Source organism: Anopheles merus, chromosome 2R (genome assembly GCF_017562075.2).
Source record: "Anopheles merus strain MAF chromosome 2R, AmerM5.1, whole genome shotgun sequence".
Classification (NCBI taxonomy): domain Eukaryota; kingdom Metazoa; phylum Arthropoda; class Insecta; order Diptera; family Culicidae; genus Anopheles; species Anopheles merus.
The window spans coordinates 1,614,268-1,632,081 of record NC_054082.1 but is presented as its reverse complement, the minus strand read 5'-3'; the positions used below and the strand labels follow the sequence as shown (position 1 = coordinate 1,632,081).

The 17,814-nt window shown below is 49.0% G+C and overlaps 4 protein-coding genes across 7 annotated transcripts; 1 reads left to right on the top strand and 3 right to left on the bottom strand.

The window, feature by feature from the left end:
- Window positions 1-911: 911 nt before the first annotated feature.
- LOC121588137 (solute carrier family 35 member G1) lies at window positions 912-2,931 on the bottom strand. Its single transcript, XM_041905777.1, has 3 exons — window positions 2,584-2,931; window positions 2,176-2,519; window positions 912-2,103 (listed from the first exon to the last, which is right to left on the bottom strand). Exons 2-3 carry the CDS (start codon window positions 2,376-2,378, stop codon window positions 1,266-1,268), a joined length of 1,041 nt encoding a protein of 346 aa, XP_041761711.1. The 5' UTR covers window positions 2,379-2,519; window positions 2,584-2,931; the 3' UTR covers window positions 912-1,265.
- A 208-nt stretch (window positions 2,932-3,139) lies between these two features.
- On the top strand, window positions 3,140-17,217 carry LOC121588133 (trichohyalin). Its single transcript, XM_041905771.1, has 3 exons — window positions 3,140-3,375; window positions 15,326-15,700; window positions 15,778-17,217. The coding sequence occupies exons 2-3, from the start codon at window positions 15,421-15,423 to the stop codon at window positions 17,034-17,036; spliced, it is 1,539 nt and encodes a 512-aa protein (XP_041761705.1). The 5' UTR covers window positions 3,140-3,375; window positions 15,326-15,420; the 3' UTR covers window positions 17,037-17,217.
- Window positions 3,361-11,637, bottom strand: LOC121588127 (neurofilament medium polypeptide). 4 transcript variants are annotated; one of them, XM_041905758.1, is made up of 9 exons: window positions 11,073-11,632; window positions 6,765-8,011; window positions 6,393-6,525; window positions 6,011-6,100; window positions 5,105-5,735; window positions 4,805-4,843; window positions 4,304-4,557; window positions 4,015-4,228; window positions 3,361-3,945 (listed from the first exon to the last, which is right to left on the bottom strand). In XM_041905758.1, exons 2-9 carry the CDS (start codon window positions 7,807-7,809, stop codon window positions 3,748-3,750), a joined length of 2,604 nt encoding a protein of 867 aa, XP_041761692.1. In that variant the 5' UTR covers window positions 7,810-8,011; window positions 11,073-11,632; the 3' UTR covers window positions 3,361-3,747. The 4 variants fall into 4 exon arrangements, with proteins under 4 accessions (XP_041761692.1, XP_041761694.1, XP_041761696.1 ...); XM_041905760.1 differs by having other exon boundaries at window positions 11,192-11,632; XM_041905762.1 differs by lacking the exon at window positions 6,011-6,100 and having other exon boundaries at window positions 11,073-11,637.
- Window positions 12,134-14,325, bottom strand: LOC121588142 (peptidoglycan-recognition protein LB). Its single transcript, XM_041905781.1, has 3 exons — window positions 13,747-14,325; window positions 12,683-13,006; window positions 12,134-12,606 (listed from the first exon to the last, which is right to left on the bottom strand). Exons 1-3 carry the CDS (start codon window positions 13,829-13,831, stop codon window positions 12,398-12,400), a joined length of 618 nt encoding a protein of 205 aa, XP_041761715.1. The 5' UTR covers window positions 13,832-14,325; the 3' UTR covers window positions 12,134-12,397.
- Window positions 17,218-17,814: the final 597 nt, after the last annotated feature.

The window sequence follows — 17,814 nt, the reverse complement described above, 5'->3', positions numbered from 1 at the left end:
TGTGATTCGTGTTCGTGCTGTGTACAACAGAGTTCCTTCAACAGTTCGCCTGTGAGCTTTGGTTTTGTCGCTATATTAGAGTAACTACACCATTTTCATGCACGGTATCCGGTAGTGGTAGTGTCAATTCGGCCTTTGGGAATGTAAGGAACAAGGTGTCTTTGCACTCGTTACATTCTTCTCGCCTAACTAAAGGGGATATCGGGAGACTAAACAGGGGTTAATGTTGAGGCGAGCTTAAAACAAAACATTATGTATCAAAAATCTTTGCATGATCCTTGCATTCTTTGGCGGCATGAATCACGGAGACCACTTTAAATCACAATGCAGTTTTATTAAACTATTTAATATTTCATATTACACAAGAAACAGGGACAGGGAAACCCGTTTTCGCTCCTGCTCTTTTTGTTTGACAAGCGTTTGAGTTTTCCTAGTAATCCGTGATGCTGATTTGCTGTTATTACTACTTTGCTGATGTCCTTTGAACGTGACGGAAAACGTTTGTTTGACTAGAATCATAACTTGCTACCTTCTTGCTTCTCTCGCTCGCTCGCTCTCTTTGTTTCTCTCTGCCTCTTTGGTACCCTCGCCCTTTGGAAAACTGATCCTATTAGGATTAGTGTCAATAAGTGAAAATAGCGGCAGAAAGATAGCTTTTGCTTATCCTTCCACCATTTGCATCACGATTGAGTGTGAAGTTTTGAAAAGGCCGAGGGTGTGCATTTGTATTTAGCGGTTAGGTCCATTGATGGTGGTTTAACAGCAATGGAAAGCAATTCCATAGTTGAGTAATGTGTATCGTTTAAAAATATCTCTTATCCACCTACGTTCTGATTTTGGTCGTCATAAAGTCTTACAGTTTATCATTTTGTTGGTTTTTTTTTTCAAACATTTTCCCTTGATGTTCTTTCTCTCTCTCTGCTCTCTGCTGTCTGGAATCGAACGATCAAGCGATGATAAAATGGATGCGAATGTGTTTTACTGTTAAGAGCGTTGTTTGTTATCTGGAGTTTAAAATTGAATGATTTGGTAAGGATATTTTTGCTCTCAATTCTGTTGGATTAATCGTGCAAAGTATTTGATTTGCTTTTGGAAATTTCCTTCTTCTGGGAAATGTGTTTTTTATCTTCTCTACTTACAAAACGAGGTTTGGAATGTACACAGATAACAAAAAAAGATGCATTGTTGCAAGTGGTTGAGCCAAAATGGAATATGGAACGCGTATCAGCGTCTCCCATACGTTCCGACACGCCTACTAAGTGTATCTATTCCAGGTAGAGGAAATGTAACTTTTTCCTCGTTTCCGAGTCCCTGGGCAGCGCGAGGGCCCATTTGCGCAGGCCGGATAAAACGACCGAGCTGACCACTAGCAGCGCCCCGAGCACCGAGTAAAGGCTAGGAGTTTCCTTGAAAAACATAATCTGCCAGATGAAGGCAAACACGATGTCGGCCGAACGGGCAATCGCCACAGGACCGGCCTGTTCGTATTGCAGCGCAAGCGTAAGCAGTATCTGGCCGCCGAAGCTAAACAGCGCCAGGGCTATGACGAGAAACCGATCCGTACCGCACAGTGGCCAACAGAGCGCTCCAATGTAGTAGCACACCAAAAGCGTGTACAGCAAGGCAAAGGCGCCAAAGTTGGACATGATGACGGAGAAGTGCAACCCTTTGAGGGCGCGCAGCAGTACGTACGCGTTCGCACCGAACAAGGTCGACGAAAGGGCCGCTACCGGGCCCCAAATGTCGTAGCTGTTTTCCATGATCTGTTCGTCCACTATCGAGACCAGATTGTCCCCGAACAGAAACGGTGGCTTGGTGATGAGCACCACGCCGATCAGCGTCAGGATAATGGTGATAACATTGAACATACCGCAAGCCTCGCGCAGGAAAAGCCGTGCAAAAATGGCCACAAACACGGGCGTCGAGAAAATAATCACGGACGCGTCCGCCAGCGGCATGTGGCGAAAAGCGTAAAAGCTAAGCATGAGTCCTGTGGTACCGACGAAACACCGCAGCATGAGTATGATTCGCTTTCCCTCCGGGAAGAAGGTTTCCTCCCGATAGATTGCGATTGGTATCGAGGGAAGCAACACGCCAATGAATCTGCAACCATGGAAACGAAAGGCGTTATGATTAGCTGGTAGGTAGAGCAAAATGGAGAATACGCATACGAACCTGAAGGTGGCCAGCTCGATGGGATTTACATCAACAAGTCCTTTCACAATGACGGAGCAGAGCGAGAAGAAAAATGACGAAACCGTAGCGAGGATAATGCCCAGATAGGGGCAGGAGCATTGCAGCCAGGACAGGGACCGGTGGCCTGTGGTGCCCTGTAACACCCCGTCCACCAGCTGCTGCAGTTCAAGATGTTCGGGCATTTTGTCGTGTTGCTGTACTTCCCACGCGGGATGCTGGTGTCGTTCCGTCCGTCCGTCCGTCCGTCCGGTTTGGGGGTTTTGAGCTGCTGAGCGTTCTAACAATTCTACTTGCAATTAGCTACAACCTTCCTCGACGCGGCACTACAAAAAGAAGGCTCCAGTTTACAAAGGCGTATCCTCGGTGGGTGCGACACGATAAACAAACCTTCGTTTCGGTCGCATATTTTTCTGCCACGGCGCTCTAGCACAGGACGGAACCGAGTAGTGGAAGAATCCGACGCACCATTAAACCATGTTGAACTTGGAACGCACTGTTTGTTGTTTGGCGGAGGCGGGGGCACACCGTCGGCACATTCACATTCTCTGCGTGTGTGTTTTACTAAAACACGCTTTCACTACTTTTGCAACTAAAGCCTAGTCGGAAAAGTGTCTCCTCACTGTGTGAAAGCATTTAAGGATTCTGGAATCGATCACCGTGCACGGAAGCGGAGGTACGTTCACAGTCCTTTTTCACACTCACACATCAACAGCACAACTGACGTTTCGGTACTTCAACCGTTGACCGTTGAACGCACGCAGTGGAACGGTTGGAAAGCAAAGAAAGCAACTTTATCAACCTTTTCACTGATGAGTGGTTTGTGTAAAATAAAAAAATCCATCCCGCAACTCGCTTTTGTGATGTCGTCGAGCTAGAAGAGTAATTAAAACATTCCCAAAGGATATACCCGCGCTTGTTCGAAAACGTTCGAAAAAGGAGTTCAAACTTCGGCACCGTTCGGCACGCTTCGGGCTCGGTCGTTTTTGACAGCGGAGCAGTTTGTTTACCGTGCCAAAACAAGAGAAAAAAAAACACACATCAACAAACAAACGGTCGGTGAATCGCGTGCAGTTTAGTTCGCTTTTTAGTTTTTTGTTAGAAATGTGCAACTGTTTCTCTAATTTTTACAGGTAGTTCAGTGAGTGCAAACACACCACCATCAGCTATCGTACATTAAAGGTAAGTTTATTATGCGTGTGTGTGTGTATACAAAAGTAACGATGTACAAAAATACTTGTATTTACGTGCGGCGCCACCCAGGTCAGCAGGTTGGCTGATGCGAATAATATTTTCAGAAGCGAATGCTTTTTTGTCCATTTGATTATGTGTAAGCGCTGCCACGGGTTTGCTAAACGCCGGTGGAACCAGCGGAAAGGGGGCTCGTTCCTCCCTCCCTGTTTCCGTATTGTACCTAGGAAACAATACATTTGCACCAGCCCCTCGTACGTACGTAGCTGGTGTCCTGTGTGTTACTATTTCGGTAAAGATTGGATCGGTAGCACATCCCCCGAGGGGGGAGTGGCGACGGGTCGAAGGAAGGGACCGCCATCATCAGCCCAAGTCCGCTATGACGTTGTCCAGGTCCGTCTGCAGCGTGCAGCACTCCTCGCGCACCTTGCTAATCTCGTCCTTAATACGATCGACGTTGGCCTGCAGCAAGTAGTTGCCCTTCTTCAGCGAGGCCAGCCGTGCCTCGTGCCGTTTGACTCGTGGTTCAAGGTTGATCTTCTTCTTATCATCCGGAGCATCCTACAAGAGCAACAGTGAAAAGAACGCGTGTGAGACACTTAGCAAGAGCAAACTGCTTCGACGGCTTACCTCTGCTTCATTTTCACTCTCATTTTCGCTCTCCGATTCCGATTCCTCCGATTCACTCTCCTCCTCCTCTTCCTCCTCTTCCTGCTCGTCTTCCGGTTCCTCTGGCGGTGGTTCCTTGGCTTCGGCATTTTCATCATCGTCATCCTCCAGCTTCATCATGGCGGCCATTTTTTCCACCTCCTTCTGAAGCTTCTTATACTTCTTCTTCTCAGCCCTGGAGGCGAGGGGAAATAGATGAATGTGTTTGCTGCATCAAACCGTGCGTTCCTTCCCCAGGTCCAATACTTACTTCAGGGCATACTGGTTGGTTTTCATGGCATACTTCAACGCCTGCCGTTCGGCATGCTTTTCCTCCTGCTTCTCCTTCAATCTCGTGAGCCGGGCCTGCAGCATGTTGACCTCGCGGTTCAACCGCTTGGCCAGCTTTTCAGCCTTCTTTTCCTCGTCCTCCTCTTCCTCCTCCTCTTCCTCTTCCTCGGGCTGCAGCTCCGGTGAGCTTTCCTTCTGGGCCGACTCCGTCGCTCTGCGATCGTCCGTAATGCCCTGCGCGCAAATGCCACCCGAAACAAGGAATTAGTTGACGTACAGATCTATTAGCTATTAGCTACAACAACACACAAATAGACGAATCGTCCCTATTCTAAAGCCACCGATGCTCCAACTGCAAGATCAGCATTATATTGACGGTAAGCAGTGCGCGGGGCAGTACGCAAAGCTACTTGCGCATTCAGTACGATTATCAGATACGCCACACAAAGATACGCCAAAACCGTTGATCATTCCACATTACCTGATGCTCGTTCAAGTAGAAGTCATCGTCCGTTAAGCACTGCAGTTTAAAAATGGACAGCAACATAGAACGATTGATTAGCGTCGAGAAAAGCAATAGCGAGAAGAGGCAGCATTGAGAGAAGTGAAAGTTTAATGTAAAATAGAATCTCCTATGACATTGTGGTGTTGTTGTGTGTTAGCTGTTTCGAATCGTTCCGTTAGTGACAATTTGTTTGGCCAATCCAAGTGTAGCTAGGTTCAATTGTTAAAGTGTAAGATCATCCCCCGACGCGCCCCGTGCGCCATCGCGCACCATTACCTGGAGTTTGCGCTCAAGTTCGGCGATCTTGCGCTTCTGCTCTTCCGTCTGCTTGTAGGCCGTGGCCAGCTCCTTGGCCACGGTTTGATATTTTTCCTCCAGCTGCTGCGACTGCTTCTGCGCCTCCAGTGCTTCGTCCTTGAGCGACTGTATTAGATCGGACTGGGGACCGGTAACGGTGGTCCGTTCCTCGCCGCTCAGCGGGTTCCATCGCTCCCGGGACAGCTCGGCCTCGAGGTTCTGTACCCGTGCCTGCAGCCGTTTGTTTTCGCGCTCCAGTGCCTCGTTGTTGCGCAGCTCGTGCGCAAGCATCTGCTTGGTGCTCTGCAGATCGTCCCGCACCTTGTCGATGTCGTCCAGCTCGTCCAGCTCCTCTTCCTCGGCCGGGGGCGCCTCGAGGTTGGCGCGCGACTCCGACTTGGCCAGCTGCTCCTCGAGCGTCATCTGGCGGCGGAACTTGCGCAAACCGCCGAGGATCGGTTTGCTGCGATCGTTACACTTGGTCGGTTTCAGCTGCACACCGCCCTGGATTTGCTTCAGCAGCTGATTGTGTGCCGTAGCCTTTTCCGTCTCGAAGATGAACTGATCCTTGACCTTGGTGATCGATTTGGAGTTTATGATCGGATGCGATCTGTCGGGACCATGGGAATCAAGGGATCAAGGGAGGGAAAATAAAAACAAAAACCATCATCATTCAGTGTACGATCGTGCTACCACGAAGGGCAGGATCACGGAAATAGGATCTACTGGGAGCGACTAAGGACCGGGGGCATTGTTACACAAAATCACACAAAAAGCAGACAAACGGGAACATCCAGATTAGGAGGAAACACAAAAATTGAAGGAAAATAAGAACATCGCGGAGCCGTCCGGGGGATGGGTTGGTGGGCCGTCTCTGTGGTGTACCTGTCATTACACTGCACGTGTCTCAGTTTTCTGCCCTGCTCAACCTCCTTCATCATGTCCGACCAGTCCGGACGTCGACGTGGACGACGTCTGCAAGAATGGAAGATTTATAGAGAATAGAAGGTAACAGTTGTTAGTTGACTATGACGACGACGACGACGAACAATTCACGAACACGATCTATTAGTGACGGGCTAAGTTTTAGTACACGTGTGTATATGTGTGTGTGTCATTGGGATTTGAGGGTTGGTTGTGAAAGTGTAAGATCACATTGACGATAACAGACAGAGGCTTGCAAATGGACAAGGGGACAGAGTTGGTAGGTGATGAAGTTGTGATCATTCGTTCGTTCAGTTTTGCCTATTTTTGGTAGTACACTTACTTTAGCTTGTCTAGCACCTCCTTCTGTTTGTCGGATATTTCCTTCTTTTCAAAGTCCGGCGGTGGCTTCAAGCTCGGCGGCGGTGGAGGCGGTGGCGGTATGTTCGACTTTGGCATCGGTGGTGGTGGCGGAACTGGAACGCAGAACACAAGCAGTGGGTTACTTTTGGGCACTTTTACCATTCGGAAATGGAACGCTTCGAGTCGATGAATCATTCTCGACGGTGCGGCACTCCACAAGCGATAACCGCAGTGTAAATAGCGCCAAAGGGCTACCAGGGGTTCTCCGCTTGTTTGGACGGGCGGGGATGTAGGTTTCTAGCTCAAGGTTAGGTTCAGTGGAACGCCATTAGCCAGCGCACTGTGTACTTACTTCTTTTACTGCTTTCCGATTTCAGCATCGACGGTTTGTGCGGATAGGCTTCCTCCTTCTTCGGTATGTCCTCCAGCAGCGGCTTCTCCACCTTTTTCAGCTGCACCTCGGGCAGCTTCTCCTTGACGCGCGGCGCCTTCAGGTTGGAGGGCACTTTGCGCAGCTGCACGCGGAAGTTTTTGGCCGGCTCGGGCGATACCGATCGCTCCTTGGGCGGTGAATCTTGCTGCGGCCGCACCACCTTCTTCAGCGGCGGTCTGATGAATGGTTTGGGCTCCGGCGAGGACGACTTCTCGGACACCGACTTCGAGGAGGGTTTGCTTTCGCTGTCCGACTTGTCGGGACTCCTCGTTGGCGTCACTTTGCGCAGCTGCACCGGCAGCTTCGGTGGTGGCTGCGACGATGCGTCATCTGGGCGCTTCAGTGTGCTCGTCGGTTCGGGCTTCTTCGGTGCCGGCTTCACCGGTGGCGCCGGCTCTTCCTCGGATTCCGTTTCCGTTTCGTACTCCGTGCTTCCCTCTTCCTCCTCCTCTTCCTCCTCCTCTTCCTCTACCTCCTCTTCCTCTTCAACCTCCTCGTCGTCGGACTCGGGTGTTGGTTCCCTGGCCAGGGGGAGTTTGGGCTTCGGCTTAGCAACCTCCCGGTGTACCGTCATGACGGGTGTCGTGTTTTTGAGCCCTGTGGCCGGCTCGGCCGGTTTGGTGAGCGGAGGATTGACGGGCTTTTTCTGTGCCACTACCACAGGCACCTTAATTTCTTTCGACTGCAGCTTGGCCGTTGTTGTGGGCTTTGCCGCCGTGTCACCATTTTCTTTGGCTGGGACGGTACTGCTGGCAGCCGGCTTCTTGACGGCCGTGGTGGCGGCCGCTGGTGAGGAAGCTTTTGCCGACGAGCTTTCCGTTGCGGTCGCTTTGGACGAGGGCGACGATTCCTTTGTGTCAGTGGCGGGCGTGACGCTGGCTTTGCGAGCCCAGGCCGGCGGTACGGATTTGTTTACCGTCTCGAGACGATCCTTCAGCCACGGGGGACGGCTGTTTACCGGCATTATGTACCGGTTGGTGTTTCTGCGGCGTGCGCGCGGACCTAGAACCACTTGTGAGTCAGGTGGGCGACAAACTCAAGCTTGCTCTCGCGTCTGATTCACGGTCAATTGTTTGGGGCACTGTTTTGTAAATGGACTATCGCTGCTGCCGTTCGTTTTCACCAATGGCACCGTTGTGTTTTTTTTTGTTTATGAATGCTGAATGCTTTTAAAAATAAACAAATTAATTTAGAAACAACTTGTATGAATGTGTCCGTTAAAAATATCTGTGATTCATCTGGGATGGCAGTGGCTTTAAAAAAAAACATCATAATGATCAGATTGATGATCATCAGTTTGTGTAGAAGGTGTGTAGAGGTGTGTTATCAAAAGATAGAAAGAGAGAGAGAGAGAGGGAGAGAAAGGACAGAAACGTAATGTTGTACATTGTAGCCACAAGAAGCTAGAGCAAACCAATCGACCAATCTTCTTGTCAGCCCGCAAGCAAGCAAGACGATCGCGGGTTGGATTTGCAATTAAAATTTTCCCCGCTCATCCGGCGCGTATGTGTCTTTCTGTGTGTGTGTTAAACTGTTTGGCTTTGTCGCAGCCGTTCCGATGACGTCTGCCGCATCAGTTTGTCACATACTTTGCTTGGGTGGGGGGGGGGGTGATCGACGAAGAAACAGAGATGGCAGAGATGAAATGTGGTATAAATAAAGGTGTACAACATTTGCCTAAAAATAAAACACCAAACGATCGTGGTGGTTTCGGAGCGCGAGCGGGGATAAAGCGATTGGCCAATGGTGGTGGTAGGGAAGGAAGGAAGGGGATCGACGGTGTGCAAATATTCGCCACGGTTTGTTTCTTATCGAGGGAAGTAGTTGCACCGTGTAAACGGGGAGCTTTTGGTTGGTTTTTATTGCATCTTCTTCCATGGTACAGGTGGTCAATGATGCACACTGAGCTCTGTTGGAAGTTGCAATCGATTATCGGTTAATGTTTATCATTTTATCACGTAATGATCACAAACATCTTCTTAGAAACCTTTTCTCGATCCTCGCTTTCGATCGCGTTTGTGTTGGGTTGGAGTTGTGTTTTGCGGCGTTGGTATAATTCTTCAATAATTTACCTAAAACCAGGGCTAAACCCAAACCATTCACAGCACTAACCTGTACCATTCGTGTACGCTTCGGATCAAATCGCTGAATGAACTGATTTCCTAAATCAAGACCATTAGTCCAGCAAACCTATCGCAATCGAATCGAACTGCAGCAAATTTGCGTGGGAAAACGCCATAAAGCGTGGCGCACCCTTTCCGTGGCGACACAATTACTTCGCTAAGGCGGCAAGTATCGGCTCATTTTAATTTTACTAAGGCGTAGCCGGACGTGTATCTTCTTCCAATCTCCCCCATTTGCTCGTCCATGACATTGGCGGCTGTGTATTGATGCGCGTCCTTTGTACCCTTGAGATTGTTAAGCGCGAGTAGAGCGTAAAGCCCTTGCCTTATCTTAATTGAGCGATGAATATAATAGGAGTGATTAACTGTGTTTTACGAGGTTTCCTCTGTCAGCACCCCTTAGACGGTGGATGGTGACGAACTAACCTCCCGGTGGATGTCCCAGCACGCTCTGCCGTTCCGTGCAATAATGCGTAACGTGAGGCGGTGTTTGTTTGTTTTTTTTTTGTAAGTTTGCTAAGAATAACTCCTGCTCAAAATGCTTCCAATCTACGAAGAATAGCTATTTAAAAAAGAAAACAAACTCACACACACACTCACACGTGTCTCATAGAATGGAGGCGTACGGTCTTTCACTTCGCTTTGTCAACAACGCTACGAAGCGCCGGAGAAAGATCGGAGTGGAAGGGCACGAAATAAAGACACGAAATCGACTGGACACCGTCGCACGAAACATTTGAGTACGTAGTTTAATTTAGAAGTGTCAGCCAGCTCCTCCGTTCGCACGATTTAGTCAGCCTCTTCCGTTGGACCATCGAGCGGAGTCGGGTGAACGATGTCAAAAACAAAAAGGTCAAGACGACAGTTTTATTGGAGGCCGCTGGGGCGGCGCAGTGGCCGTGTGCTTGCTGCTGAAGGCCACTAGCAGCAATTAAAGTGACCCACCCGCAAGGGGTTTAACGGACACGCACCCGCATCCGAAGGATTAACCCACTTTGGGGTGGAAACAAGGGACCACTGTCCATTTACGATCAAATGATCCTCGAGATCGTGCGCGACACGATCGTCTGGTTAGGTTCGGAGAGTTTAAGCTTAGAATATTTACATTGCGTGTCGTCTGGCCACGGACATGACCGTGGAAGAATACGGTGGCGCACTGATTTGGCAATAAATTTTCCCGAATGACGTCACATGGAAATGGCTGTCTGTGGTATCGCTCTATTTGCGTGTGTGTGTGTTTGAGTATGTCTGTGATATCACTTCACGTTGTGTGTGTGTGCGCATATGTGTGTGTGTGTGTGGGCCGACAGATATTTGTGTGGGTGTGTTTTAGTATGAGCATAATTTTACGAAGAATATGAACTCATCAGGAAATGTTGTACCAGACTTCAAATCACAACACACAGTAATGCTCTCGCAACGTCACCGGGACGGATAATGAACGGTGTAACCAAACATAAAAAAAGGAACTTGCAATCTTCGTTTCGAAAGAAATGTCGAAAATTTCACTCATTCAGAAGTGGGTCAGCAACACGTCGAATTCCGCACCCGCAAAGACGACGGATACGCCGCGCCGCCTCGTACTTGCTGCGCACGCGACGGATGCACTGTCGTCACACGTCGCCACAATCCCACGTTTTTCCTTGGTTTTGGGGAAAAATTACACATCAACACACACACGCACACACACGCTGAGTGGCACAGTTTGCACTGTGATAGTGATTTTTACGTTTTGTTTTACGATCAAACGATCGAATTGTGCGAATTTTCCTACGCACATTCACCAACACGCCGATCAAGAGATCATACCACACACACACACACACACGCACGCTTTCCCTTGCGTGAAGAATCAGGTGAAATTCAGATTCTTGCCTCCACCTTCGTGTGTCGTAGCTACGTCCACGACACGACGGTGCGTTACGACACGGGATTTTTGCACCACGAGAGCAATCGGTGGAGGGTTTTTTACACGCACTTTTGCTAATCCACCCCTGGAAACGACTCCACTCCACCACGCTCCAAAGATCACATTCTTCACATCACAGCACCGCCACGGGATTCGGTTCGTTCGGAATGGAAAGATTTCCAACCATTCTCTTACCCACAAGAAGCCCGACACTGCTCGGAATACCGATGACGTGACTGACGGTTTGTCGCACCGTGTGTAACCGTTCTTTTTGCTCTTTCTTCCTCTTTTTTTTGGTCCCTATTGCTCTGTACCTATCGGAAAATGCACCCCAGCACGGCACTGCTCCGGAGTGGTTGCACTGCGTACGTCGGTGGCGGACCGACCATTGATGACTGTTGCTTCTCACGCACGCACGATCGCGGCGCACGGTCGCGAAAATGGTTGCGAGAGATTTGCCCCAAAAAAAAAACCCCGGCCCGAACGCCCAAAATCACGAGAGTTTCCCTCGTTGCTGCACGCTCTGCCGTGTATTTTGGCGCACACGACGACGGTTATAAGGTGGTTTTTCCGAACACAGTTTTCCCCTTGCCTGCCTGTCTCTGCTGCCCACACACACACACGTACCGATCGAGTTGTGGTTGCTGTTGTGCGCAAGAAATGCACGCGCAAAGCTAAAATTAAAATTCTTCTTGCTTACTTTGGTCGCTTGGTGGGGGATCATTTTCGGCGGTGTGCGAGGAGGACGGGGCGTGTCGGAAAAGCGGGGCAAAAAAATGAGAAATTATGTCCATTTTCTTTCGCCGATCGTGATCGTGGCTCCCTTTCTGTGGGTTTTCCTTCTCTCTCTCTCTCTCTCACACACTCTCACACACTCTCTCCACTCTCTCGTTCTTATGTGGTTGAATTCACAACACCAACAGGCCTCCCGGCACACGTCACGAAACATCGTTTAGGAAGATCATTAGGATTTGCTTTGTTTACCGATCGTCGATTATGGCATGCACGAGCGCCACCCTGCACTAGGCTGGGGCTGCTTACTTGTTGGTGCTGCTTTGTTTTTGTTACGCATCGACAGAACCCGCTGCCGCAGCACCCCAAACTCAGCTGATTCGGTGCCTTTGTACGCAGTGGCCACCGTGCCAAGTTAAAATTAAAAAGGGATGCCTCAGTTCGATTCCGGTAATGCGGCAATGAGGCCAAGAGCAAGATGGCGAGAAGCTGGCACATAAATTACGTGATACAGCACCTAACAACTTACTTACGATGTGTGTAAGACCTTGTGGTTGTTGTTATTAGGGTCTCTGATTCGTGCAAGGGCATGCCAGCGGGAACAGATGGTAAAAGTGATCCTGTTTTGTCACTAATCGTTGGATATGTTTTGAATTATTTTATTACAAAAAAACACACTTTAGGAACATGATGGTTACCGTATGCGAAGGAGAGGTAGCGCACGTTAATAAGCTATTTAAGAGTTTCTTCAATACTTGTAGCATGTAGGGCCGGTTCCGTTCGCCATGTCAAACACTGTTCTGATCGACAATGTCCGTCATCGGATCGAAATGGGGCCAGGTTTTGATCTCCTCGAACAGCCGATCGCCCGGACATTCGGTCGTGCGTACCTGCCGATGCCCCAGCAAGGTGTAGTTCTGTGCAATCAGCCCATTCCGGACACCGTACTCGATGAGGTTTTGGGCGGCCGTGAGCATGTTCTTGGGTGGCAAATCCGCTGCAAAGAGATCGAAACCGTTAGTGTCCTGTCCTGCTGCCCGACAATCCGCCGAAATTTTCCGCTTCTCACTTACCAACCCAATCACCGATCAGACAGATCCCAACGCTGCGGTTGTTGTATCGGGGCGCATGAGCGCCAATCACATTGAATCCCCGGCCCTGGTACACGCGTCCGTCGCCACCGACCGCAAAGCTGTACCCGATGTCGTTCCACTGACGCTCGTTCTGGTGCATCTTCTGCATCGTTTGCATTGCCGCGATGCACTGCAGCCCGTTGTAGCATGCCGCCGGCCGGTACGAATGATGTATGATGACGTACGGGATGGGACCGGCGAAGTGTTCGATCCGCTTCGGTGGCAGAGCACTCCAAAAGTCTCGCGTCACGTAGGGCACCGGGTCTGCAAAATAATAGGTGAGGTTAAGCGTGGAAATTTGTACTTGCTCCGTACGTCATTGTTGGTGCAGTAGTAGTATCGCAATCGTCGGCAAAGGGAAAAAGTTCCATTACCGCATCACGAATGCATTGCAGCTTGCAGCTGAATGACGGAAGCAATGATCACGATCGCGTACACGATCATGATTAAACTGTCCAACTGGCAGTAGGCTCTAAATATGCTGGCATTTGAGTAAACTACCGGGGGAAGTAGCTGGAAGTAAACACAACAACGTGCTGCCAATTTGTAATCTAATGTTTGGTCAGCTGTTTGCCAACGTAAATGGTATTTCAGTGATAAGAAATTCATTTACAATTCAGTCGGTCGATCGCTGGACGTCATCGATAGTATGCAAAGGTCATTGAAAAAAAATAAAATTAAAATGTATTCTAGTAAAAAGAAGCTAAAAACAAAACAAGTGAGTCTGATCAGCAGGAGTTAAAAAATGACAAATTCCTCAACCACTTAAATCCTGCACTCTTCGTGGTAAAATGAACCCACCAGCAAGGGCTCTTCATTGCAGGGGATTTTTAAAACTTGTACACACAGGTTGTGGTGTATGTGACGTAGAGATGATGACCGTTTGCACTGGCCTTCCACTTAGCGAGCCGCAAACACAGTGACACAGTGTGTGGCGAAAGCTTATTTTTGCTGTCCATTAAGGTAAATTTGATTCGTACACACAAAAAAAAACACACACTTACCACATGCTTTACTATCAACCGCAACGTAAAATAGGGTAAAAGCTATGACGCCGAAGTAGTAACAAAAGTCTTTCACAAAGTCCATTTTGTTGCAACAATTTAGTGCACTAACTTCTGCGTTAACCCGTTCTTAAATCGCTTCTTGGCCAATCTTCCTCCACACAGACACACACACACACACTGGAGGTGCAGTTTTGACTGGAAAAGCAGTATTTTTTTTTACCCCAAAGCAGTACAACGCAACCCAAAGAGCAGCCACACTCGATCGAATTATTTGCGTACAGAGAGCAGTGTCGCGTGTGGTCGGCGGTGCGATTGTTGATAGCGCGGAAACACGAAACGTATTGTTTTTGTTCGGCACGGGATGGCGCACAACTGTTCGGTGGTACGCGCTCAAGTACGCGCACTTATTATCGCGGATGGCTCCGGCGCAGGTTGAAATGGTACTGTGGCGGACGAAAGCGACCGGCTGGCGTTAAATACAACACGAGCTGCGTTACCAATTTCAGAGACAACACAGCATGAATGACGAGCACCGGATAGAGCGATAGTGCGCTGTGTAAGCGGAATGTGTGTACCGTGAGCGCGAGAATGGCGATTACTGAGAGCAGAAGAGATCAATGAAGATCCCCGTCAAGTGGTCGATTAGAGGGAGGAATGGCAAACACGGAACAGGTTGCGGCGGGATGGAAGGGGTTTGGGCTGTGAGAGATCGGACAGGTTCAACCGATTGGAGAATGGCTCGCCTAGGGGTGGGTCGTGAATGTCGGCGCCCATTTCCCAACGCTCGTTCGTGTTCGCGGGGAATCACCGCGGGCCGTGTGTGATACGACGCTCGGAGATAGTTGTGTTGTACCATGTGCTCAGTAAAGGATAAGCTGCCGAGGATCGGAAAATTCCGGCCAATGATTCATGTTGGCTATTAACTGACCTACCGCTTAGATTGGACTATGTTACACAGCGTTCGATTGCATGATTCCTGATCATATTTTCAATGGGCGATTTTTAGGACGATGCTCTTTAAAAGAAACTGTTTGCTAATATTATAAATGAGAGTGTGTGTTTAACAGTAAAAGTGACAATAATTTGTCAAACTAATTTCTGGTCATTCGTTTACGCGACGGGAGGGAATGTACCGTTTATGATTGTACCCATTAGGGGTGGAACTTCTCACGCGAGATACATCGGGGGAAGTCAGTTTTTTTTTTGCTCGATTGTGTTTGTAAAGTATCGCGGGTTGTGTTGTTTATCCTTATAAATGTTTGTATATGCTCGCGAAAGTAAACGAAAGCGTGGCGGTAAAGTACAATAAAAAATAAATACAAAATGAATCATAACTGACCGTACCATCTAGCGAGGGTACTTGTTGATTTAGTTCTTATGAAAAGTGGGATTTATTTGCCATATTATCAACGATGGCGCTACCGTGAAGCAGCAGCGGCCAATTGAAAAGATTGTATTGAGACCGATACAGTAACTGTAGCTCTGTTTTTTTTTCCAAATGATCGATTATTTCAACTACTTTGGAGAAATGAAATGAACAGCAATAATGATATTCGACTATTCTGTTTCTCTTTAGCATTGCCTGAATAGTAACCACTGCACATTTCCTCCATCGAGATCATCACGCGTGCAAACGATCGATATCGTACGGTCAGTTGGCTCTGCAGAAGAATGCGTAGCGCAAAGTTACAGGCAGCGCTGGTGAAACGACGGGAAGCTGAACAGATCAAGTACCAAAAGTCAGCCGCCGTAGAACGGTACTACGACCAGTGGGGACGCATCACGAGCCGGTACGAGTCATGGACCACGCCCAAGTACTACCGGGAAGCGGAAGAAGCACTCCGGAAGCGTGAGGATGAGAAGAAGAAACAGGAAGCACTGGAATCGAAACGAGCCCGTCTAAAGGCACTTTTACAGAAGGAAAATGAGGAGCTACAAAAGGAGATGGAAAGTACGCGAATCACTGTTTGCGGTTACGGTGGAGCTACCGTGGATATTCAAAATTTTCCCTTTTCTTTTGCTTTTCAGATATATCTCGCCCAAAACCGAAGTCAGTTTCAACCGAAATCCTGGAAGGAATCCGATCGCGGTTGCACAGCGCAGAAGAAGCAAAGAAGCGCATGGATCTGGAGGCAAACTTGTACAGCAAGTGGCGCCTTGGCTTTGACAAAGACGCAGTGATAATGGACTCGAAAACGACGCACCAGGCGATGGCCAAGCTGAACTGGATCGATCGGCAGGTGGAGCTGCAACTGCAGGACGAAAAGGATCGCCGCGAGCAGCAGGAACGGCAGCTAAAGCTGTCCGAGGAGGTCCGTCGAAGGGAGGAGCTGATGCTGGAAAAGAACCGAATGCGCGAGCAGGAACTGAAGGAACTTCGCAGCATGCAGGAAATGCACATGGCGGAGCTGAAGTCGCGGGAACAGGAAGCGAACGAGCTGAAGATGTACGAGGTGCGGCTAAAGACGAAAAAGGAAGAGATGGTCAACGAGTTGGAGCAGCTGCGCGTGTACAACGATGTGCGGCGCGACCGTGTGGTGGCGATGCATAACTTAAGGCGCATAAAGATGCTGCTCCGCGAGCGCTCGGAAGCGGTGCGGAACGATCTGCAGCATGACATTCAGCTGCTGCAGCGCATCAGCAGCGACAATCCCGCATCGTGCGACAGTGCGGAAGGGATCGAGTACTTGCGGCGCAAGTTTCAGCTCCAGTACGATCTGGAGGTGGAGCAGCAGATGACCATCGAGGGCATGTACGAGTCGGAGGCGAAACACAGTTTGGCCAAGTGTGAGGACAAATGGAACAGCGAAGCGATCATTCGAGAGCAACAGCTGCGCTGCCTGCTCGAGGACCGGCTGATGGACTTCGAAACGAAGCTGGTCGACTGTACGCAAAGGCAGCGCGAGCTTATCGATGTACGCGAGCAGCACATCAAAGCCATCGAGGGGGCCAATCAGCGGCTGAAGGAGCTGATGTCCGATAAATCGCGCGATGAGTTTGTTACCTCGTCCAATAACAGCGAACTGCGAGACCTTCTAGTGCAGCGTAGTGGTGGTGGTGGTGGTGGCGATGGCACGGATAGAGGACACCCGATTCCGAGGCGACCCTCCACACAGAGTTCGCAGCGGAGCAGCACGTTTAGCAGCATCTTTCCCTTTGATGATTATTGCAAGGAGCTGAAACTGACTGAAAATCGCACCGGTAGACGGCGAGACGGCGAGACGACTGGTGCTCCCGAAGGTTTGACGGCGCCCCGGTTTGGCAAGAAGAAGGTAGCCTGGTGCTAAAAGATGACATCCCATGCCATACGATACGACGCTGTCCTGATATTACGCTATTCTGACGATAAATCGAGCTTAAGGAGTAATATGTATTTTTTTAGAACTTTTATAGTAATAATTTGTGGCGTGCCTTTTGAACAATATATTTATTTTATACAGAACAAAGGTCTATATTCATTTCGTATTGTTCCGTGCCTTAAAAAAACACTCACGTTTTATGCGTTTCAGATTTTTTTTATTATTTTTTTAAATTCTACATCCATCAACCCACACATTCCCCGGATCACGTTAATTTGACCTTTCAAAAAGACTATACCATATGAATGTTCGCGCGTGTGTGTGTGTGTGTGGGCGGGGTGAAAAATGAAAGGATTGAGCGAAGAAGAACGAGAGGTCCGACGTGAGGTTTTCCCTCCCAACCAGTTCCTGGCCACGTACAAGCACACCTACCATTGCTGCAGAGTAAAGACATCTTCAAGCGCACACGATATTATGGTTATGGTACTGACAGGGACGCTACAGTTTTGCATTCTGTGATTCTGGCACCGGAGGAGCTGCATCGTGATATGATAACGATGAATGATCGAGGAGGAGTTAGCATCGCATTCTGTCTACCCCTTGCGGTCTGAACTGTTCACATCACAACTATGTCTAGAGGAGATACGAAATCCGCAAATAATATTTGTTTAGCCCTGCCTATTGGTGTGTGAGTATCGTAGCATAATTTACGTTACAACGACTTTGTCGTCAGCAAGCTTACGTGAGACACGATAAAACAATATCA